We start from the raw sequence: 25,510 nt of genomic DNA on the forward strand, positions 1-25,510 counted from the left end.
TGGAGATCAACTCATTTCATAGTTTCCATTTTGTGGTGTAACCTGTTCTCATTCAAGTTAGGGCTGTTCAATAGACTAGTAACACAAGTAGCTAGCTGCCTTGGGCCAAAGTACCCTTGCCAGGTTCTCAAATCTTAGGTTGATTAGTACATGAAAAAGGCATGCAATACTAGAATGCTATTATTAAGCAAAGGCTGCAGAATATCACTGCATCCAGTACTAAGAACAGAAGGGAAATTTTCAGCAACTGAAAGAATGTCACATGTTCTAAAACCTAATTTTTAAACATAAAAGGAATAAATGAAACTTAAAAAAGTGTTTTAAATCAGTCTCACTCAATTGCTTTATAATCTAACACCTCCAACCAAAAACTTTCAGTGTGGTTCTACCATTTTCTTTAAACAAAGGGGAAAGGTTTTGAATTTTTTAAAGACCCAACAAAACAACAACAACAAAAAATGTTAATTTTAATGATCAATACCTGTAGTTAAAATGTACTTCAAATATTTTCTCTCAAATAGCAAAATTCTATCATTAAAATACCTTTTCAATATTAAATCATAAAGCAATCATGAAAACATAACTCAATATTACATATCTGCCTTGACTTTACAAAATACATTCCAGAGTTGTCTACAAATTAAACATTTAAAAAATCACTCACCACAAGAGAACCAAAAAAGAAAGAAAACATATTTGCATCAAATTTGCTTTACTTAAGGTAAACATACAAGAATTATGTATATTCATATTTATATCATCAAAAGGAATCTGAAAATAAACATTATACAGTATAAATGGAGACTGAACTCATTTTAGAAAACTATTGGTATACAATAGTTTTATAATCATTTTAGTTAACTATAGGTAAAAAGTTATTAATTCAAATCAAAATACAAAAAGTACTGGCTCAATTTGTAACTCTAACAGAAAAATTAAGCAAATCTAGAACTTTATCTTCCACTTGGAAAAAAACTAACAGGGAAGGTGACAAGTTAAACTATTAAATTGTAATGCCTCATAGCATATCAGAATGTTTGAATGAGTTAACTTTCAAACTGTTTTGAGTTTTTAAAGACCTTCAAAGCAACACCCAATGGTGGTGTTGAAAAAGCAAATGTCATACACTGAAACAAATTGTTATAACAAAAATTCAATTTATCCTAAACAATTCAGTTTCAAAAAATTTAACTTACAGCAGTCACAGAAAAAAACGGGTCAGAAACAATAAAAGAATAATCAGGACTACTGCATTATTTGTTTGTTTTTAACACTGTCATGGCTTTATTCAAAACACAGTTCCACAAAAGTATTAACTTCAAAATTTTTAAGGAGAGGTTCTTTAGGAACTTAACACACTATATACATACTGCCATACAAAGAGCATTAAAATAGGACCAAAAACTTCTACAAAATATAAAACCCACCCTTACTTATTTGCATGAAAATACCACCCATGAAGCTAAGTAAGTTTTAAAAGTTATCTGGAGGCTGTACGTGTTGTTTTCAAACCAAAGAATTCTTTTTTTTGATTGCACAATAAGATGATTGATAAGAAAGTCAATTTTAGAGATTTAATTTTAAAAATAAGTATTTTATAATCTTATAACTATGCAATGAACACTTTTGTGGACTCAAACGGGGCATTTCAATTGTTAAAAAGGAATAAAATGTTAGGTCCTTTGGAGATTCCAATCCCTCCTCTTCTGAACTTATCCCAAGAACTTTATTTCAGTCAGTTGTGTAACTTTTTTAGTTTCTCCACAAATAACTTCATATTTTTTACTTTAAAATCCCAAAGTATTACACTTTAGAATAAAAATAATAAAATGTACTATACTCAGTAATTTAAATGTGTCCCAGTATTTAAACATAACTTAATTTGCTGACACTAATTTTAAAAACATTTATAAAATATTCAAAATGAAGGGAAAAAAATTTAGATAGCTGAGTGGAGCCTCCATGACAAAAATGGAGAAGTACTTATCTACTCATTATACTTTATTTAGTAGCCATACAAGGAACACATACACACACATTTATCCCATCCCAAATGTTTTCCTGTTTTTACTGGACATCCATTTGAAAACAAATCTTAATTTTAATATTGAGTTAGCTTCAAATAATTTTCCAACTGCCTACTATATTCCAATAAAATGCTGTACTATCTGGTAATGCTTTATAACTATAGGAAGAAAAATTGAAAATTAAAAATACTTTGCAAAGTGGTATCCAAATCATTTAGGAAGTCAATTTTAAAATATTGACTTGAATGTCTCATTATCAACAGGCAATTCTGACTTTTGAAGAGCAATAAAGCCACTTCCAAAAGCCTCCCCCACTTCTTTTTCTTCAGCATGTATACTGTTTATACATGTTGTCAACAAGAGAAATTTACATTAACCATGAAGCAGAACCTGTTGCATAAAACTGTATGGATAATATTCATATCTGAGAAAAGATTCAATTTATTTCGCTTGGTAGTTTAAAATGCAGATAGGTCTGAAAAAGTGGTTGTGGTATAAGACTAAAGGTTTTCCTGGTTTCCACAAGTTTTCCCTTTTTATTCTGTATTTTTGCGATACGAGGAGGGGGAAGTGAAATAAGAAAGGAAGGTGATCATAAAGGAATTGCTGAGGGGAAAAAGAATACACACCTAAGACAAAACAAAACCCTGACATGTCATGATCTGCAGCTTGAAGAAAAAAGGGCTCACCTGCTTGTCTCTGAACTTAGTATAAGCAATTTTTTCCTTCAAAAATAAAATCTTATCAGTTACCTGGCTGAACAGAGGTTTCAGAAGCCTCCACAAAATCCATGAATTATATTGCTGAATAGAATCTTTACGATTCTGCTTCTACTTAGCAAGTTACACATGTGACAAAATGTACCCAACTATTCTTAGCCAAAAAAAAAGTCATTATTTTTGAACTAAAGGTTTCTGGGTCACCTCTTAAAAAAAAAAAACTAACAACTTACCATTCAAGAGACTATTGCCATGTCATATTAAAGCCTACTGTGATTTCAATTAGTTTATAAATAACTTTAAAACCTAAAGAATGAAATGCACCATACTAAACCTGTGTAAAAGCTAACATGTTTTAATTATGGGCTAAAAATGACTAATACAATGAACTTGAATTAGAAAAATTAAGATTCCAAATAATTACTAGGGAATTTCACAATGGGTCAATGAAGATTTTTCTCTACACACAATATGATCATGAACAGACTAATAAATCTTATTTGGAATGATAAAAAGGCAAAAATAGTAAAACCACACTTTTCCTATAAAAAGTTACAAGTTATCTTCGGTAGGGATAGCTACTGTACATGAAGAAACAAAGAAGATGTGATCACTCTATTGCAAACCCATTAACATTAGGAAATCTAGTCTTAGAATGATCTAGTCATCTTCCTCTCCATCATCTTCAACATCTCGTTTCCTCTTCTCTCCTCGAAGACCTTCTTCTTCTGAAGAAAGATTAGAAGGAAACTTGTAAAATACTTGTTTCGAATTTATCTTAGTGAAAAGTTAGTGACCTAAGAAAATTATAGGTTATATTTTTTTAATGTAACATTTAAAAGAAAATAAAGAAGAAAAAAAAGAAGACAAAAAAAGAAAATTACAGGTTGTTTCCTCTCTGAATTTCTTTCAATGCCAATGTATAGAACAAATCCATAAATCCTAACAGCTTGCTATGCACCCTTGTGGCCAAATCATGAAGTACAGAACAAGAAACTAACAGCCATCAACAGAATTGTTAGTGAATTTTTAAAATTTTGAAAATCTAGGTAAAAAAGATTACCAGAGAACAACTATGAAAAGGGCATTATCTGGAATTCAATTATTCTCTTACAGATAAGACTTCACCCTCTCCAAAATGAGTAACCTAAAAGAAAATAATAAATTAAGCTCATTTCTATTATCTTTTCATTCCTGTTTTAAAATTAAATGTTATTATGCCAACATGGATAAACCCTGAGACATTATGGTAAGTGAAATAAGCCAGACACAAAAAGATAAATATTGTATGATCTCATGGATATGAACTAAAAAGAATAAGCAAATTCATAAAATCAGAAACTAGAATACAGGTTATAAAGGGCAACAGTGAGTAGGGAATGGCAAGTTAATGCTTGATACAGAACTGGGGATGGGAACTTTTGGTAATGGATGGTAGCGACAGTAGCGCAACATTGTGTATGTAATTAACACCGCTGAATTATTTCAATGTGATTTAAAGGGAAAATTTTATGTTGTATATATATTATTAGAATAAAAGTTTGAAAAACAAAAACAAAACAAAACAAGACAAACAAAACAACAACAATCCACATAGGACTATGCAACATAAACAGCACACCATAATGCAAACTATGGACTATAGTTAAAAGTATAATTATAATAATGTTGTTTCATCCATTGTAACAAAGGTACCACACTAATATAAAGTCAATAATAGGTCTGTGTCTAAGGGGGGGGTGATATATGGAAACTCATTTTCTGCATGCTTTTTCTGTAACTCTACAACCTCTCAAATAAAAAAGAAAAATAAGTTTAGTGAGAAAAATAAATGTAAGCAGTTCAATTTTTTAAAAATAGAATGAATGCACTGGAAAAAAATTTACTCTCTAAAAAAAAGTTTTACAATACCTTTGAAGACACTCACATACCAAAATTGAGGTTCAAATGGTTCAGTAATAACTTGAATTAGAGAATCATTTTTTAAAACCATAAGTAATGGCCATGACTTTAATTTTACCATTTTTTATGGCTAATGTAACTCACCCTCTTCTTCCTCTTCCTCTCCTTCTTCAACATAGTCATCATCATCTTCTTCATCCTTGAAATTCCAATATTCAATTTGAGAATTAATAAGCTATGACATGGATTTTTCACTGTTTGGTAGTAATATATCCCAACAAAGGCAAAGAAACTACAATTCTGTGTCCTGATGATCTCAGCCTAACTTATATAGGTCCTTTTAAAAAAAAACCAACTAAACCTCAAGTTTTTTTTTAATGAAAGTAAGTAATGCTTTAGGCCAATATTGTCCTACAGTATTTTCTGCCTCTATATCTGTGCTGTCCAATACAGCAACACCAGCCACATGTAGATATTAAGCATTTGAAATATAGCTGGGCGCAAAAGAGGAAGTGAATTTTTTTAGTTTTATTTCATCTTAATTTAAATGTACATATATGGCTTAGTGGCTGCCAAACTAACAAAACAACTTTAGACTATTTCAAAGGTAGATCCTTTTATTTTACAGATCAAGGTCGAAATTATCCAAATCCTAGGTCCAATATAGTTTCATGTGTTTACTAAGTCACTTTCTTTCTCTGAACCTCAATTTTCCAATCAATAAAAGGATAGTAAATTACTCAGTCATTAAAATATTTATGAAATTAAAAAAAGATAGTAGTAGTCTAAAAAGATCTGTAAGTTTCTTCTACATCTAAAAATCTATACATTAAAGCAGGGAATGCCAATTAAAAAATCACAATAAAACTTGATATACACTTCTGTGGAATGAGTTGTTCTGGATAGCTAAGATTTAAACATAGCCTTTAAAGCATCATAATTTTAATACTCTAGCCAATTGGAATACAAATCTCTAAAATGTACTATACTCTTCTACCACTTTATGCTGAACTTAAACCTTTTTCTTGAATAATCAGGGTTATCCATTTTGACCATGAACGTTATACTATAATAGTATATGCTGATTCCCTGAGTTAATTAATGTATGTAGGATGGTTTCCTTTTTAAAATGACCCTGGCCTTTACTCTGAGCTGTTACCTTTTCCTAGTTTTAATGCCTTGCCTTCTTTTTTGCAAATCAGTTAGTATTTCAATTTTAATCTGCTATAGAATCAGAAAATACATCAACAATCTCACCTAAATACTGAATATAAAAGAAAAATATAACTAATATTTTGAACACTCTCCTACAAATAAGATGTCTTTTGTTACTTATATTTTGGCTTCTCAGAGGCCTTATACACTTACTAACTGCCTTGTTCTTGGTAATGTTCCAAAAAGCTGAGCTCCAGGTAGGTGAGGTGCTAATAAATATTTGAAAAGAACTAAACCAACCTAGAGTCTCCTCTTCAGCTCAAAAATTTACTGCTCTCAAAAATACTTTAACCAATATGACAATGTCAAGAACCACTGGGTAGTTAGGGAAAACTTTGACAATCCACCCTTTTCACAGTATCCACCAGCCCTGTATGTCTAGACATACTAAAGAGAACTTAATTTTCTAGCATTTACCAAGAAGCCCCTGAGAAGCAAAAGTACATGATTCTCATACCACAAATCATTTTTCTGCAATTAATTCAAACATTGGAAAGCAACTGTGCTAGAACAGCAGACAGCTAAAAGGAGCAAAAGGAATAGATAGAATTGCAAAAAGTACAGAAAGGAACTACAATAAAAATTAGGAGAACTGCATGTTTAAACTAAAGAAAAGAGAGGAAGAAAGGAGGAGGGTAGGGAGGGGAAGGAAGAGAAGAGGAGGAAAGGAGAGGGAGGGAGACATATTTTAGGAATCTCAAATAAAAGAGATTATTTAAATATTTACGATTTTTTAAAAACACTTGAGATAATAATCACATTTATTCCTTGATAGTTAAGAAAATACCCAGGTCTAAAAAGCTAATTACTTCTCTGCATTTGTTTTAAACATAATATGATTGATTCATGTTTTTTGTTTTTAAGCTTTATTTTACGTATTTATTCTTCTCCCTCTCCCATTGTTTGGGCTGACTGCTCTGTGTCCACTTGTTGTGTGCTCTCTGTGTCTGCTTGTCCTTTCTTTAGGAGGTAGCGGGAACTGGACCCAGGACCTCCCATGTGGAAAACAGGTGCTCAGTTGCTTGAGCCACTCAGCTCCCTGGTTTGTTGTGTCTCTCATTGTCATTCTTCTTTGTATCTTTGTTGTGTCAGCTCGCCATGCCTGTCCGTTGAGCCAGCTTGCTGTCTTGCTCATCTTCTCCAGGAGGCACCAGGAACTGAACCCAGAACCTTCCACGTGGTAGGCAGGAACTCAGTTACTTGAGCCACATCCGCTTTCCTTGTTTGTTTTCTTTTCCCTTTTTTTTAAATTTCTCTCCCCTTCCCCCCTCCCCCACCCCGGTTGTCTGTTCTCTATGTGCTGCGTCTTCTTTGTCTGCTTCTGTTGCTGTTTGTTTTCTTAATTCATCTTATTAGACAATAACTCTTGAAAAAACCCTCAGTTTTTACCACAGACTTGCTCAGTACAGACTATGTTCTTTGCCTTATTAATAGGAAATGTTTCCTCATTTGTGCTATGAATAGCACAAGAGCACCATAATTCTCAATCTTTCTAAAGCTTCCCAACCCCATTTTTAATGAAATATACTATACCATAAGTCCTTCTTTATACAAATTCCCTGCTTCTGAAGAAGAAATAAAAACACTCAAACAAAAAACAGCTAATCAAATATGATTTGCATTTCCTTTTAACTTCTCTTTACACCTCAGTAGTCTGTAAGCTTCTCCTGATACTTAGGTTCTAAAAAAGACTTCATTTTAATCATTCAAATTTTCTCATCAGGAATGAAAACTTCTGCTGGTCCCTGATACCTCTATACTGACTTAGTATTGTATGTACTCTCTTAAAAGATTTTTGCTCTATAGTTTACAGTATCATTTTTGGTTAATATTTCCCATTACTCAATGGAATGATTACCTAAACATTTGCAGTTAGTTAAAGGTCATTTTTAAATTATTTAATACTACTTAGACTCAAGGCAGAATCACTGTCAGAGAAAATAAAAGGCCAAATGCAAACAAACATGAATCCATTATTTTACTAAATAAATAAAAACTTAGGAGAAAAATATTAAAGTTGTTTACTGGTATATGCTCCAGGTATGACTTTCTCCATGAATATTTAAAATACTTAAAGATCTGCTCTTCATTAAAGCATAGCTCCTAACTCACTAAGGCCTCAAACAAGCAAAAGGTCCTTATTATTTCCACCCTAATTTCATCTTTAAAATGGTAACAGATGGGAAGCAGATGTGGCTCAAACGAATGAGTTCCCGTCTACCACACAGAAGATCCCAGGTTCGGTTTCCCAATGCCTCCTAAAGAAGATAAGCAAGACAGCCAGCTGCCACGACAGGCTGCCATGGCAAGTTGACACAACAAGATGATGTAATGAGACACAAGGAAGAAAACATAATGAGACCCAACAAAGCAGGGAACAGAGGTGGCTCAAGTAATTAGGTGCCTCCCTTGCACATGGGAGGTCCCAGGTTCAGTTCCCAGTGCTTCCTTAAAAAAAACAAAAACAAGGAGAATAAGCACACAACGAACAGACACAGCAAATGCAAATGAGAGGGCAGGGAGAAATATATAAATAAATAAAATAAATCTTTATAAAATAAAATGTGACAGAAAAATTATCATTGATGAATGATATTATCCAACCAATATAAAAGTCATTAGGGGATGCCAATGTGGCTCAAGCAATTGAATTCCCACCTACCACATGGGAGGTCCCAAGTTCAGTTCCTGGGGCCTCTTAGAGAAGATAAGCAACACAGAGAGCTGGCACAATAGGCTGGTACAGTGAGCTGATGCAACAAAATGACACAACAAGGAGGCACAAAGAGGAAACACAATGAGAGAGACAACAAAGCAGGGAGGAGAGGTAGCTCCAGTGATTGAGTGCCACTCTCCCACATGTGAGGTCCCACATTTGGTTCCCAGTGCCTCCTAAAGAGAAAAGAAGCAGACACAGAAAGCACACAGCAAATGGACACAGAGAGCAGACAGTGGGCACAAACAATGAGGGGTCTGAGAATAAATTCTAAAAATAAATCTTTTAATAAAAAAAGTCATTAAGAGAGGAGCAGATGTGGTTTAAGCAGTTGAGCACCCACCTCCCACATGGTAGGACCTGGATTTAGTTCCAGGTGCCTCCGAAAGAAGATAAACAGACAATGAGCAGGCAACAAGCAGTAATTGAAAAAAACAAAGAGCAGTCATCTAGCAAAAATGAAAAGCAAAAACAATGAGCATACATAAAACAAAAACAATGAGCAAGATGATGAGCACACAATGACCAAAAACAAACAAGCAGGAAGTGGATGTGGCTCAAGCAGTTGAGCACCCGCCTCCCACATGGAAGTTCCTGGGTTCAGTTTCTAGTGTCTTCTAAAGATAAAAAACAGACAACAAGGGGAAAAAAAAAAACCCAAGCAGACAACAAGAGCAAACAATGAGCAAAAAGAACAAGCAAACAGATGAGGGAGCCATCTCGTGGGGGAGGCAGGGGAGCCAGGAGAATTTCTGGTCTAAATAAGAAAATAAGAGAAGTTATTTAAAATTATGAAAATGGATAATGAATTCTCAAACTTTATAATTTAACATTAGGAGAAAATCATTTATCTAAATTCCCAGGGACTAAAGATGATTTATTCAAGCCAACTGGCACTTTCTGTGAGCCTACCATGGGCCAATGTAGTAGATACTAAGACCGCAAAGACGCATGTCCCCTGCCCTTAAGGTGCACACCACCTTGTAGGAAGTGGTCAAATAAGTTTTTCCTAAAGTGCCTATCAGCAGGGTAAGCCTAATCAAGGTTCAAAGGTAACAGAGGAAGGAGTGATTGCCTCGGAGAAATCCTAGAAAGGATAATGAAGCAAGTCCAGAGTTGAGTTTTTGAAGGTAAGTATAAACTAGGCATGATTTGGATGGTAGTTATACGAACATATACATATGTAAAAATTCATGGAGCTGTACATGAATTGAGAGCATTTTACATGATTCACTATATTTATGTTTATCTCAATAAAAAAGTTCATCAGACAGAATGGGTAGAAAAGCATTTCAGAGAGTGAACAATGCATATACAGACACAAAGGCAAGGAATGGTATGATATAGCAAGGATTTCATTTGGTACTGAGGGAGATGAAGCTTGGAAAGGGAGCAGAGGCCAAATAACGAAAGGCCTTATTTGCTTAACCAAATATCTTGGTGGCAAGACAAACATTAAAGGATTGCAAGCAGACTAGTGATTTGCTCACACATTCACTCAGACTACCCAGGCAGCACTGCGGAGGACACACCTAAGTGGTGAGGCTATATTCAGAGAGAGGATCTCAGAGGAAGAAACTTACCTTTTCTTGAGTACCTATAATGTGCCAAGAATATCTATACTTTATATATCTTAGCATAATAAATCCTTACAACAATCTTGTGAGACTGGTATTATAAGCTCAGTTTTATAAATAAGAGAAACTGAGGCTCGGGAATATTTATTTGTAAAGTGTTTCCAAAACACAATCCTGCTGAGGGAAGAATGGATTTGAAAGATATCTGGGAAGTAAAACTAGTAAGTGTTGGATTATTTTGGCATAGTATGCAGTAGGGGACAATGAGGAAAAAAAAGACAAGCATATCCACAAATTATAAACAATTGATTTATATTCAATTATTTTTCTGTTTTGTTTTTTTGAGGTAATGGCGGTCAGGGATTGAATCTGGGACCTCTAGATGTGGGAAGCCAGCGCGCAGCCACATCAGCTCCCCTGAGTTGGTTTTTTCATTTGTTTTGCTTGTTGTTTGTTTTTTTACAGGAGGCACCAGAAACCAAACCTGGGACTTCCCATGTGGGAAGTGCCCAACTGCTTGAGCCACATCTGCTCCCTATACAATTCATGTTTTATAGCACTTAGCCTTATGCCTAAAAAATACAGTGTATGTTAAAAAAGTGGCTATTCACCTGAATTTCTTCTTTCATTAAGTATGAGAGGCCCACTTCTTCTTCTCCCTCTCCCAATTCCGAGGCTGCTTCATCTTCATCCTCATCTTCATCCTCCTCATCTTCATCCTCCTCTTCTTCATACCCTTCAGGAGGACCAGCCTCATCTTCCTCTTCATCTTCATCATCTTCATCTCCATCTTAAAAAATATTTTAAAAGATCAGCAAATGTTTCTGGCCAGATGTAGGTGATCCTCTTTACCCCTGCCCCAATCACTTTAAACTCTTAAGTCAATGGGTGACTCTAAGTCAATGGGAAATCAGAGTGATTTTATTTTAAGACATTCCCTTTTATAATAGGTGTGTTCATTATTTGGGAAATATGGTTTCTAAAACACTGATAATTTACCAATGTATAAATTTTCATTAGAACATTATATGCACTAAAATTTGTTTTATTTTATGGACACTTCAAAACCTGCTTGTCCATCATTTCATCATTTTATATTGTTTATCCAACAAATTTCTTCATACAGTGAAAAAAAATTTACCTACCCAACAGTAACAAGTAGTACCCTATTACAATTTAAAAATGATTCTTTTAATCTTTCATTACAATATAAGCTCTTCTGTCATATGATCTGTTAGTCACACATTTATCCAAAAATGTATGCTCTCTAATTCCAGAACATTTTTCATCACCTCAAAGAGAAACTCCATACCCAGTAGCAGTCACTCCTCATTCTCCACTCCCTCCAGCCATAGGCAACCGCTAATCTACTTACTACCTTATGGATTTGCCTATTCTGGACATTCATACATAAGATATCATATAGTATTTGTTCTTTTTGACTGGCTTGCTTCCTTAAGCATAATGTTTTTAAGGTTCATCCGTGTTGTAGCATATATTACATTATATTCCTATACCACATTTTGTTTATCTACTCATCAGCTGAGGGGCTTTTGGGGTTATTTCTACTTTTTGGCAATTATGAATAATGCTGTTATGAATGGTTCTTAAAAAAAATACTATCTTAAAAGTCAACTCTTTGTGGGTGGTAGTTACACAAGTGTATATAGCTGTTAAAATTCATGGAGCTTGGTATTAATCATTAAATTCCCTGACACTATTAGAAATCTGAAAGAAGAAATGCAGGGCTAGGGCTATAGGTTTTAAACTGTTTCTTGTCTTACTAGCATCATGTTTAATTTTTTTCATACCTAAACCTCCAGGCTCAATTTAATTTGCACAGCTAGAACTGAGGCTATAATTATGACACATCCATGGGTATTAAGAGCGTAAGAGCGATTACCCTCATCATCCTCCTCTTCAGAGTCTGGAGCTTCATTATCCTCCTGATCAAATCCGTCTAAGTATGTGATTTGCTGTAGTAGTTCAAAAATACTTTCCCTATAATCTTCCAGGTTTGTGATCTCACAGTTAAACAAGTCGAGACTTTTCAAATTTTTAAGATTTTGCTGGAAAAATAAAGTTAAATTTAAATTGAAGCTTTAAAATACTGCTTTTTAAAAAAATTCCTGAACCAGATAATATATACCTAAAATCAAGAGAATAATTTTTAGATTTTTAGAATTTTATAATGAAGGTTATATCAAGCACAACCAACCCTCTTAATTAATTCCTGGCATGTAAACAGGAGAGTAGAAATTTTGTTTTAGTTACTGCTATGTCTCTATTACTTGGCTTAGTGCCTTATTTATAGCAGGTACCCAAAAACATTTTTGTTAACTGAATCTGCCTATACATAGGCAACAAGAATAGCATGGTAATTTAAGCCCACCAACAAGTTTACTTTCAATTATAACCTCCTCCCAAACCTTTTAAAAAATCAGAGCAACAATTTTCAGAGTTCCACTTCATTGCCTTTTATTTCCCTTATACCAGGACATGAGGGAACAAGTAATAAAAGAACCCAAAAAATAAGAAAGAAGCAAAGGAATAGAAGTTAAGAAAACACTGGAAATTAAAAAACCAGATATTCAATTCCAAAAGTTGATGCTAAAATAATACTGATCTGAAAATATATCTGAATGATTTAGTCTAAGGAAAAGAAAGCAGTAAAAATCTAAATCACAACATATATACAAATTCAAAAGTTCCAAAAAGAATTAAGTAGAAATTAATAAAATGCAAACAAATCCCAGAAAATTCAACGAAAAAAATCAAGTCCAGAGACAAAACCTTTCGACTTACCAGAGCTTCTACTGTGCTGAGATCTTTGATTTTGTTTCCACTCAGATTGAGGTAGGTAAGATTTGGACATTTCTCGGCCAGGACTTCCAAGCCTCCAGAAATTATATTGTCACTAAGTTCCAACTACATATATTCAACATGGAGAGAAAACAAAGTATGGTAAAGGCTTAGGATAGATCAAAGAATTTTAAAATATATTAATTTAAAAAAAGAAAATCAATTGTTCTTCACTTTGGCTTCAAGAAACGGATATTATAAGCCATTAATTTCCAAATTCCCATGTAATAAAACCTCCCAAATAAATTACTAGAACCCTAATATAATGGGTTCTTAACCCAGGGTTGGTTCAAATTGTGTTACATGTGGATTTTTTTTTTTTTTTAAGATTTATTCATTTATTTTTTATTTATTTCTCTCCCCTTCCCGCCCCTCCAGTTGTCTGCTCTGTGTCCGTTCGCTGTACTTCTGTGACAGCTTCTATCCTTACCAGCGGCACCCGGAATCTGTGTTTCTTTTTTGTTATTGTTGTTGTGTCATCTTGTTGTGTCAGCTCTCCCTGTGTGTGGCACCATTCTTGCGCAGGCTGCACTTTCTTTCGCACTGGGCAGCTCTCCTTACAGGGCGCACTCCTTGCCCGTGGGGCTCCCCTACGCGGGGGACACCCCTGCATGGCAGGGAACTCCTTGCACGCATCAGCACTGCGCATGGGCCAGCTCCACACGGGTCAAGGAGGCCCTGGGTTTGAACTGGGGGCCTCCTATGTGGTAGGCAGATGTCCTATCCATTGGGCCAAGTCCGCTTCCCACATGTGGATTTTATAGATGTTAAATATGAATACATGTCATAAAGGAATTCCACTATTAAATTTAAATTTCTGAAAGAATTATTAAAGCTGATTCCAAAATCCTATAGAACCTTTTCCTTATTTCTAGAAAGGTAGAAAACTTCTAGTAAGTAGACAGGTTATTTCATTTGGCCAAAATCTAGATAAAATAATAGTCCTTGGCATTGAAAATATGATGCATTCATGCCTAATGCAACTTACCTTTCGAAGTTTATTTAAGCTAGGAAGCCGAGCCAGTGAACTCAATTCCACATTAGCCATACTCAGGAACTCTAGTTCTTTAAAAGTATCATTCAGGCCCTCAATTTCCCCATTGACACACTGGCAATTATCAAGGACTAACTCTGTGACCTGTAAGAGGGAACACATTGATGATTCTTCAGTCTGCAGTCTGTTTAAGCAATAAACCTGGGTCCTGACACACTGGAAATGTGAATATTAAAACCACTAATCCCCTTAAGCAGATCCTTTTCATTCTCCCAGAAAAACCCAAATACAATCTAAAGCCATCACCATAAGCCAATCTTTTACACTTAAATTTGGTCTAAGAAGTTCAATGTTTGCTTTAAACCACAAAAACATAAAAAAACAAAAACTCTGGAAAAGGTCCATGTGAAAAACCTGTTTCTATTCCTGATAGTACTGGAGAAAGACCCTCAAGATCAGGGCATAGATTCATGTAGTAAGGTGACACCTGGGATACCGGAAAAGGAATTAAGGGAGCTCCCAGTGAAGAGAGGAAACTTTATGCCATTTTTTTTTCTTCCAGTTTTAAGCTCTTTAAAAAATCTTTGGTTGAGAAATGCCATCATAACTCAAAACAACCAAAACTTTGTTATCCTCCAAGAGAAAACGTTAGAAACGTTTCTGGAACTACCCAGTTTTCGAGTGCTATTTGTTATAATATCGAGGTCAAACAATATCACCCAGAACAATGCATCCTTGACAAAATGTTATTTCTCCCTGCCATCCTAGTAGCATTTTTGCAGACTTTTCCCCATTTTTGGAGGGAGGGGCCTGGAACCCCCATTAGGTCAGAGTTTCAGGAACAAAACTTCCTGATGTGGGCCTAAATGACTTAGGGGGGAGGCAGGAGATCCTGGCTACCCCCAGTACAAACCATGTTTGAGGTATTTGGAGGCTAAAAATAAGGAAGAGGGAATGCCACCTTCTCTATTTGAATATGACGTCAATGTAATTTCAGTGACCAGGAATGCATCACGACCTCCCATTTAGAGATGAGGAAACTAAGGCCCAAAAACCTAATGTCTCACCTAGGTCTTCTGATTCCTAGACAAGCTGAGTGGTGGGAGGGCCACTAGATTTGGTCAGAAAACCAGTTCTACCACTTCAGTAAATCACTTCACTTTCCTGAAACTCCGTTTGCTCATTTGGATTCTAGAACAATACAATCCACCTTACAAGTCTGTCCCAAGGACGAAAATAACAAACAGGAAAAGTGCTTTGTAAACTGTAAACAGCTATACAAATACACGAGACCGTTATTACACCCATAGGGGAGGGGCCACAAAAAGGTAACCTGCACTCCCCAACACTGGCAAGGAAGTTACTACCGATCGCTATGTAAAAGAATGGAGGAGAGTGGGTTAGGGAGCAGGGAGGCAAATTTAGCTTTCCTGTCCAAAACATAAAAAAAAAAAAGTAAATAAAAGTGTGGTTCTGAAAAAGAGCTTGTAAGTTTGATTTTGTTTACCCCCGAATCCCCTAAAGCGTGGACCCTACAAAACTTCAAGTTTTCTCAGGGATGATCCGGATAACAGGAACTGTTTCCTCCTCGTGTCCCCTACCAAGTTCAGGGAAACAGAAACTATAGACAAATAAGTATATAAAGATCGTTGAGTTCCCACCCGGCACGCCGCAGCCCACTAGCTGAAAGCTACTCCCCTTCGATCCTGGTTTGCACAGGCACCACTCCCAGCCGGGTTAAACAAATAAATTCGGCATATTCCAATTGTAGGGCTTAATTCAGGGGCCGCAGACTAGCAAGATGCTTGACGCTTTCTTGGGCAACCTGAAGTGTGGGCTCCTTCCGGGCCACGGGTCCCCAAGCTCGCTCCTGCAGGCCAGCGGCCCAGAAGCCTCGTGTCCCGCGACCTGCCGCTCCCGCGACCTGCCGCTCCCCCCGACAGGGAGCCCCACACCCGGAGGGGACGCCCTAAAGGACAAGGTGTCGCTTCCCGGGCCGCATTCCCCCCGCGCCACCGCCCCAGGCGGGGAGGGTTGGGGAGGCCGAGAGGGCGCCCTCAAAAAGGCGCGGAAACGCCTCCCGCCCGTCCCCGAAAGTTGACCGCGACCCCGCCTCACGTGGCCCCTCCCAACCCTGTCTCTTTAACTAAGGCGACAGCGGCGCGAGCGCATCATTGAGTCTCGCCGAGCCCATCTTGAAAGCACAAAACTGCCACGACCTATTTGTCGAGTTCTGTGAGACCGTCTCCAGGGATCAAATTTGGAGTGGCGGCCACCGCGACACGACACACTGATTATCATTACATCGCAAGGCAAAAGCCGACAGCGGGGGGGCGGTCCTCCCTCCCCTTTAGGGGAAAGAAAGGGACTCCGCCTCACGTACCCTCCCCACCTCGTCACTGCGACGAGTCCCAAAACTTAGCGGCGGTCCGACCAGCCCGCGCCTGACCCAGATTTCGCCTGGTCGCGGTCGGCGCGCGCCGCTTCCCGGGGGAGTGGGCGCAGCCGGCGGCCGGCGGCCGACTGCGACGACCCCAGCCCGCGCCGCGCGCGGAGTCCGGCGCCCAGAGGCCTCCAGGACGGCGTCGCGCGCCCACTGCCCCCTCCCCCAAACGAGTTGGCAGCACGGCAGGAAAGTTGGACTAACTTCTCGGGTGGCGATGGCTGCGGCAGGGGCGAGAGGAAGCAGGGGTCGCGCCCACGCCGCCGGCCCCCGGGACCGACGCTGAGAGCCAAGCGCCGAGCGGCCCGTGCGGCCCCGCTCCCCCGCCCCCGCCAGGGCAGGAAGCCCAGCTCCGTGGGCGCCCAGAGGGGCTCGGCCCCCAGGCACACACAAAAACGCCCCTAGAAACTTACACCCTTCGCCATTTTAGGAAGACTTTAAGGATCTGAAACTTGAAATTGAACGTTTTCTTCAACCCTTATACCAGGTGGAAGTTAATTTAATACCTCTTCTACACCCCCGGACCCCCAAAAATCCGACCCTCCGAATATAAAGCTGGTGGGGAAGGGGGGGGGGCTGAGTCATCTCACCTCTTCCGGAGCTCTGTTCCTTAACTCCAGGTTAATCCTCTTCTTCATCTCCATGTCCTCCTCCTCCTCTTCTGCCACTACTCTCCTCCCTTCCCTTTTCCTGTCTTTCCCACTACCCCCAACCCTAAAATTTAAAAAGATCTGGAAATGAATGAAAAGAAACGCAAATAGAACGCCCACCACCAACAGATAGGTGTGGGGAAGAAAGGAGAGAATAGCAAATGGAGTCCAAGGAGTTGGGACTCTAACTCGGCTGCCCCCACCTCCTTGTCCACACACTCGCGCGCGCACACACACGCGCACACACACACACACCCGCAGTTCCTTCCCCTTCAATGGCTGCTCAGAAACTGAGCCTCCATGACACGGCACCGCCAACCCCCTGGTCTACACTCCACCCACCTCCCGAACGTATTGGTTGCTTCTTCAGCATCACACTATTTTATTGGATTGCATATATGTCTATTAGTCTTCAAGGCGGGCCTGGACCAGAAACACTGTGTCTATTGGCTACAACTAAGCGCGCAGTTAACTCCGATAGGTCCAGGAGGGTGTACGTCCTAAGGAAATGATTTTGAATCCCAGTAGCCCCCCTTCTTTTCTTTGTGTGCTTGGCGCGCTTTCCCTAGGCGCTCGCACGGTTTTGATGCCTGTTGGATTTTTGGTTTATGTTTGTTTGCTTGTTTGTTTGTTTTCCGTTGTTAGGGTAAAAGGGAGGGAGAGAGCATTCTTCAAGCGTTCCGAACTTGCGAGACGGATAATTCACCACATGGCACGCACCGGCTCTAGGCGGTTTTAAATCGCAGCCCCTGCTTTGCAGCCAAGGTGCACGGCCTCGTGCACATCAAAGCATTAAAAGCATGCTTTCGTGGCACTGTCCGACCCGGCACAGGCTTCTCACGGAGACTGACCTTGGGTTGTGCAGAACCAGAGTCGGGATGTTGACGGTATTTTAACTTCCACGATGAAGGACTGCCTGATTTTGAAAGCAGTTAGGTGAAGTGTTAGGCACCTTTAAATAAAACTCTCCTGGAGGAATTGCTTCTGAGGTTTGTTGCTGTAGTAAACACCGAGACCTTGGAGGAAAAAGAACTCTGGCCTAATGAAAATCAGATATCAATTCGCACAAAAATGGCTGTGCAATGCCTCTCCTATCTAATTTCCCTTTGGTTGGTTTCCATGGAGATGTGCAGGTAAAGTGTGCTTTTAAATGTCTGTCTGTGGGGCATATACGAGTAGGATAAAAATGGTATTTAAAATTTTGTCTTGAGTGTCTTAACTTTTCTTGGTTCTTGCTTAAATTCTGTCTTCATTCTCTTAGCATCATTTTCAGGATAAGTACCCAAAGAAGATCCAAATGATTCGGAGGGGGAAATGTGGGTGAATTAGCTCCAGGCCTCCCAGGGCTGAGTGTTTATTTGCTATTTTTCTAGTTTCTCAGGTTAGAGACCTTTGGCTTCCCACACACAGACTCCTCGCCACTCTACAGCTGCTCCTCCTTCCCCTACACAGAGACAAGCAGTTCCTCAAATCAGCTTATATTTAAAACGTAAATATTTGCTATTTGGCAGATTAAATACTTCAAAGGAAAGCAAAATGAGGTTGTCTTCTTAATGCTAAATATTTCTTTTTAATTCCCCGAAAAGGAAATTTCATGAAGGTGAAATTAGAGGCTCTTGTAAAAGAGGAATAGGAAAGGCTGTGGGTTTTTTTGGTTTTTGTTTTTTTTTTATGAAATGCATCTCTGGGGGGCCATTTGGTAAGTTTTTTTTGTTTTAATGCAAGCTGAAAGAAACCAGGATGATATGAAAACTGAACCAAAACAAACTGAACCAAAATGGACTCAAGGAGTTGTTTATTTAAAAGCAAGAGAAGAAAAAAAAAGAGCTAAAAAGAAATGTGTCAGTGTTAGCTGGACACTCAGTTCTGGACTTCTAGGTTCTTGACTGATGCATAGAGGAATTTAAGGGCATGTCATAGGGTAAGCAAAGGAGTAAAAAGTTTATTGAGAAATGAGAAAAGAGTACACAACCACAAACACAGGTCCAGGTATGCTACAGGATAAGAGACCCTGCTTGGAGCCCCATGGATAAGCCTTTGCTTTTAGCTTTTAGCCTTTCCTCTTCCCCTTTCTTAATGTTGGGGTGGGGCCCCAGCTGTTTTCTGCTCTGGTTGGTTGCCTTATGTTCCCACCTGTTAGCTCTCAGGGGACCAGTGAGGATGCCTTTTGTTTGGAGTTATCTTGGCCAATGGAGAAGCCTGCTTGGAGTTATTCAGGGCTTCCTCTTGAAATCGGGGTCTCAGCAGGGTCTTTCTGTTTCTGTATTTTGTAGCAGGCTTCCTTAAGGGGGTTTCTGGGTAGCGTCTTCCTACTCATGTTCTCCTCCGGGTCCCAGCTGTGACTCAGTCTTCCCTCTTTTCTTATAGTAACCTGCCTCAGAAGCACTTTTTAGAATAAGACTTGGGTTCTGATCCCACTTGCCACTGTATTATCCTGTGAATTGCTTAGCTTCTCTGAGTCTGGAAAGGAATCCAAAAGGGAGTTCCGGGAAGGAGATTCAGATTTACAAGTGATAGATGAGGCCAGGAGGAAAAAAATAAGGTCTAACAGAGATCTAAGAAGCTCTCAGGCAAAAGAGAACAAAACAAGGTTGAGAGAAGAGAGGAGTGAGGGATTGTCTACCGAAGAAATCAACAAAACCAAGCAGAAGGAGAAAAGAAGGAGGTGAATTCATTAAGAAAAAATATATGTTATGGAAGCCAAAGAGATTCAAGGAAAGAAGACTATTGGGGTTAAATAGTAGGGCTTTGTATTGAGCCACAGTGAACAGAATGGAAGAGTATGTTGGAGATAAAGAATGTAAGGAGGGAAGCAGATGTGGCTCAAACGATAGCGCTCCCATCTACTGCATGGGAGGACCTGGGTTTGGTTCCTGGTACCTCCTAGAGAGGGCAAGCAGGACAGCGAGCTGATGCAACAAGATGACACAACAAGAGATGCAAGGAGGAAAACATAATGAGAGTCTCAACAAAGCAGGGAGTGGAGGTGACTCAAGTGATTAGGCACCTCCCTCCCACATTGGAGGTCCCGGATTTGGTTCCTGGTACATCCTAAAAAAAAAAAAAAGGAAGGTGAACAGACACAGCAAGTGCAAACAGCAAGGAGGTGGGGAGAAATAAATAAATTAATCTTTAAAAAACAAAAAGGTAAGGAAAGTCCATGAGTCCATGAATTCCTTTTACCATTGGATTGTGGCTGCAGAAAAGACAACATATTAGCATAAATAGGAATCTGCTAAAGTGGGCCTTCTCTCCACACCCATTGTCTCCACTCTCATATCACTTCTCAACTACATTTTCTCAATACCTTGAAACTTATCTGTTTCCAGTTTTACCCCAGAAGCCAGGGTAAAAGGTCCTGGGGGAAGAGAGATTACCCAAGGCTGTACTCAGGTAGAAAGGTGCCTGCCTGGGAAGGAGTTGCATGAGAAAGAACATTACCAGGCTAGTAGTGGGTGAATGAAGCTAAAATGAAAAGTAAAAGAAAGACTGAAACATAGTCTAGAACATGTTTTAAGCGAAGGAATGAGGCAGGTTTAAATGGTAGAATGAAGAGTGAGGTTAGGTAATCAGAAGGTAGATGAAAGAAAGGAGCAAGGATCGGAATGAGTGAGAGGGTGGTTTAGAAAACTCCTTTAGGGAAACGGACTTTGGCCCAGTGGTTAGGGCGTCCGTCTACCACATGGGAGGCCCACGGTTCAAGCCCCAGGCCTCCTTGGCCCATGCGCTGTGCTGATGCGCGCAAGGAGTGCCCTGCCACACAGGGGTGTCCCCCGCGTAGGGGAGCCCCACATGCAAGGAGTGCGCCCGTGAGGAGAGCCGCCCAGCGTGAAAAGAAAGAGCAGCCTGCCCAGGAATGGCGCCGCCCACACTTCCCGAGTGACGACAACAGAAGCGGACAAAGAAACAAGACGCAGCAAAAAGACACAGAAAACAGACAACCGGGGGAGGGGAGGGGAGGGGGATTAAATAAAAATAAAAAAAAAAAAGAAAACTCCTTTAATCAACCAATAGAAAGCATATATTAGAATATCATTAAACTCACCATGTCTTTAACATCCAAACACTAAACTCATCTGCTGCTGCTACAGATCCACTCCTCACCGTTCTCCATTCTGCTCTGTGACTCAAACCCCACATGAACTGCATCAAGTCAGAAGTCAGGAGAAGAGTGAGGTTTGGGTATCCACCTAGTTTCCTCACTGCCAGGTCTCTACAGGACAGCTGAGTCCGGGGCTGTGGTGGACATTGATAATGTGCCACTCAGATTTTCCTTCAGGAATGAAGGACTTACTCCCTTAACTGCTGAAAGTACTGCCAGGAGATGGCTCTCAGCTCTCAGCCCTTGTAGGAACTGCTCAGCTAAAGAAAATTGGCCTGGCCAGTGGTTACATCTCGTCCTATTGGCAGTCCACAGTGGTTAAAAGGCCCAGCCTGCCCTCTTGCCTTGATTTAGACAGACTTTGAAGGGTTATCCCAGCTCTGGAGCACTCCATGGTGTTGACTGAGGCCTTTGATAGGACTGCATATTTCTCCTTCTGCCTAATCCTGCTTCTTTCTCCCCTCCACTGATATTGGTCCCAAGATAACGCCCCAATAAATGTCCCAAATGCTACTTCCATCTCAAAGTCAGCTTCCTGAGGAACCCAACATGTGATAGTTCTCTCCAAACACTTACCCTCAGAGGAAGCCCAAACACCCAGCAGAGAGATCACATTAGCCTTGAGACTACATGAAGACAGTGAGGTGCCCAGCTCGCCCCTGGTTCTCTAGCTCCATCTACTTTTCCAGCTCCAGACACTGACAGAAACCATATGAGAGATCCTGAGCCAGAAACACCCAGATAAGACCTTCCCAAAGTCCTGTCCCCCCCACACAAAAAATTAGATATTTTAAAAAATGATCATCATTGTAGTACCCTTCTAAATTTAGGGTTATTTGCTCTGCAGGAATAACTGCACGCATTTTTCTGGTAAAGTCTCACTAGTGCCCTTTTTGTTTTTTTGTTTTGTTTTCATTTTCTATTTTGAAATAATTTCAAACGTATAGAAAAGTTGGAAAAATATTAACAAAACCCTACACAGAGTACTCCAACATACCCCTCCCTATCCAATACCCAGATCCCTTGAACATTTTGCCACATTTGCTTTTATCATTCTATTTATCCATCCTTCTATCTATCCATCTGCTTGGCCAGCTGACTATCTGTTTATTTAGCTTTCTGTTTTCTAAACATATGAGAGTAGGTTGTATACATCATGCTCTTGAACACTTAATAATTCCATGTACATTTCCTAAGAACAAGGATATTCACATAATAACCTTCTTAAGTATATTTTATCAGATTCAAGAAATTCAACATTGATACAAAGCTTACAGTCTATGTTCCAATCTTCCATATGTCCCAATAATGTCCTTTTGGGACTTTTCTCCTTAATTATTAGATTCAATCCAGGATCATTTATTGCATTCAATTGTCATCATCTCTTCAGTCTTTTTTTTTTAAGTTGTGGAAACATGTATATAACATTAACTTTCCTATCTCACCCACTCCCAAGCATACAATTCATTGGGATTAATCACATCTACAATGTTGTGCTACCCTGACCACTATCCATTACCAGAACTTTCCCATCACCCCAAATAGAAACCCCATACCCATTAGTCATTAACTCCCCATCTTCCTACCCCCATGTCCCTGGTAACCTGTACTCTACTTTCTGTCTCTATGAAGTTGCATATTCTAGCTATTTCATATAAGTGGAATCATACAATATATCCTTTTGTGTCTAACCTATCTCACTCAACAGGATGCCTTCCTGGCTCATCCATGTTGTAGCATGTATCTGGACTTTATTCCTTCAATTGAAAAAAAGTTTTATGCCCATACCATAAAATCCATCTAAAATGTACAGTCAATTCCCGTGCCACTGACAACAGAAGCAGACAAAGAAGCAGCAGCAAATGGACACAGAAAACAGACAACTGGCAGGGGGGAGGAACGGGAGAGAAATAAATAAAATAAATCTTTAAAAAAAAATAAAAATAAAATGTACAGTCAGGGGCTCTTGATATAATCACAGAGTTGTTCATTCTTCACCACAATTTGAGAACATTTTCATTGCTACAAAAAGAAAAATCCCATACCCCCTATAATCCCCTATTATTGACACTTAGCATTGGTAGAGTACCTTTGTAATAACTGATGAAAGAATATTACAATATTACTGTTTTTATTTTTTTATTCTATTTTATAATATTATTATTAACTATAGTCCATAGTTTACATTAATTGTATTTTTCCCATATTTAATTCCTTTTTAAGGCTTAATAATATTCCATTGTATATGGATACCACATTTTGTTTATGCATTCATCTGCTGATGGACATTTGGGTTGCTTCCACCTTTTGCTATTGTAAATAAGGCCACTGTGAACATTGGTGTACTGATAACTGTTTGGGTCCCTGTTTTCAATTCTTTTGGTATACACCTAGAAGTGGGATTGCTGGGTCATATGGTAGTTTTATCTTTAACATTTTGAGGAACCAGCAAACTGTTTTCTACAGTGGCTGTACCATTTTACATTCCTACCAATCATGTACTATGGTTCCTATTTTAGCACATTCTTACCAGCTCTTGTTATTTCATTTTTGATGTTGTTGTTTGTATTAGTCAGCCAAAGGGGTGCTATTGCAAAATACCAGAAATTGGTTGGTTTTTATAAAGGGTATTTATTTGGGGTAGGAGCTTACAGATACCAGGCCATAAGCATAAGTTACTTCCCCCACCAAAGTCTATTTTCATATGTCGGAGCAAGATGGCTGCTGATGTCTGCAAGGGTTCAGGCTTCCTGGGTTCCTCCCTTCCAGGGTCTTGCTTCTCTTTGGGTTCAGGGTTCCTCTCTTTCCAGGGCTTGCTTTTTCTGGGCTCAGGGTTCCTCTCTTCCTGTGGCTTGCTTCTGTTTCCTCTGTGAGCTTACTTCCTGGGGCTCCAGGTTAAGGCTTCAGCATCAAACTCCAACATCAAAACTCCAACATCAAAAACCCCCAACCCTGTCCTTTGCCATGCCTTTTATCTGTGAGTCCCCACCCCTTAGTGGGGACTCGCCCTAATGAAATGGCCCAATCAAAGTCCTAATCATAATCACGCCCAGGTACAGACCAGATTACAAATATAATCCAATAACTCTTTTTGGAATTCATAACAACATAAAACTGCTACATTGTTGTCTGTTTTAATAAAATTTATTCTAGTGGGTGTGAGGTTGTACCTCATTGGGTTTAATTTGCATTTCCTTGATGGCTGATGATGTTGAGCATCTTTTCATGTGTATATTGATCATTTGTATATCTTCTATGAAGAAATAGCTAAGTCCTCTGTCCATTTTTTAAATTGGGTTCTTTGTCAATTTATTGTTGAATTGTAGGAGTTTTCAATCTATTCTGGATATTAAACCCTTATCAGATTATTGAGGATTGAATCATGTTCCTCACAAAAGGCATGTTCAGGCTCAACCCCTGGTTCTGTGGGTATGAACCCATTTGTAAATAGGAACTTTGAAGATGTTATTAGTTAAAGTTGCCCAAATTGAATGAGGGTGGGCCTTAATCCAATAATTGCTGGCCAGCTGGAAGATATCATGCCTTCTAACCTTTGAAATTGTGAGCCAATAAATTCCTGTTGTTAAACTAATCCACTGTATGGTATTTGTTTCAGAAACTATATTTGTATTTCAGTTCAAGAAACTAAAATACAAATATATGGTCTATTAGTCAGCCAAAGGGGTGTTGATGCAAAGTACCAGAAATCTGTTGGCTTTTAAAAAAGGGTATTTATCTGGGGTAGAAGCTTACAGTTACTAGGCTCTAAAGAATCCATCTCAATGTAACTTCCTCACCCAAAGTCAGTTGCCACATGTTGAAGCAAGATGGTGAGTGATTTCAGTGAGGGTTCAGTCTTCCTCTTTCCTCTTAAGGTTCCATGGGCCTAGCTTCTTCCCATCTCAGCTGTAGGCTGGAAGGTTCATTTCTTTCTGGCTCAGCTGCACTGCCTTTTCACAAGGTCAGCTGTAAACTATCAGGTGAAAGGCTCATCTCCCTTCCCGGGGCTGCAGGATCCTCTTCTGTGTCTATGGAGCTCTCTTGCTCTCTTTTCTCATAGATCTGCTTCTGTGTCGTTGATTGACATAGCCCACTTAGGGGGTGGGGCCTCAATTCTGAGTCTCCCTAATGATGTGGTCAAATCAAAGCCCTAATCTTAACATAATTTAATCAAAGCCATCTCAGCTGCATCTAATACAATCAAAGGAACAGACCAGTTTACAAACATAATCAATATACTTTTAAAAAAAATTCATAAATAATATCAAACTGCCACATATGTTTTCCAAATATTTTCTCCCTT

General features: G+C 39.0%; 1 protein-coding gene across 3 annotated transcripts in view; it reads right to left on the minus strand.

The window, feature by feature from the left end:
* Nucleotides 1–454: 454 nt before the first annotated feature.
* The window catches only part of ANP32E (acidic nuclear phosphoprotein 32 family member E), a 44,896-nt gene continuing 19,840 nt past the window's right edge, over nt 455–25,510 (minus strand). The window contains exons 1-7 of one of the 3 annotated variants that reach the window (XM_004461623.5): nt 17,046–20,156; nt 14,007–14,156; nt 12,962–13,084; nt 12,060–12,225; nt 10,768–10,946; nt 4,793–4,847; nt 455–3,474 (exon numbers count right to left, since the gene is read on the minus strand). In XM_004461623.5, the coding sequence (XP_004461680.1) occupies nt 3,407–3,474; nt 4,793–4,847; nt 10,768–10,946; nt 12,060–12,225; nt 12,962–13,084; nt 14,007–14,156; nt 17,046–17,099 (795 nt within the window). In that variant the 5' untranslated portion in view covers nt 17,100–20,156 and the 3' untranslated portion in view covers nt 455–3,406. Of the gene's footprint in view, nt 3,475–4,792; nt 4,848–5,165; nt 6,004–6,320; nt 10,947–12,059; nt 12,226–12,961; nt 13,085–14,006; nt 14,157–17,045; nt 20,157–25,510 lie in introns of those variants that run through there. The other 2 variants (XM_058275293.2, XR_009180269.2) reach the window with 2 other exon arrangements.

The sequence above is a fragment of the Dasypus novemcinctus genome, chromosome 13 (assembly GCF_030445035.2).
Source record: "Dasypus novemcinctus isolate mDasNov1 chromosome 13, mDasNov1.1.hap2, whole genome shotgun sequence".
Classification (NCBI taxonomy): Eukaryota; Metazoa; Chordata; class Mammalia; order Cingulata; family Dasypodidae; genus Dasypus; species Dasypus novemcinctus.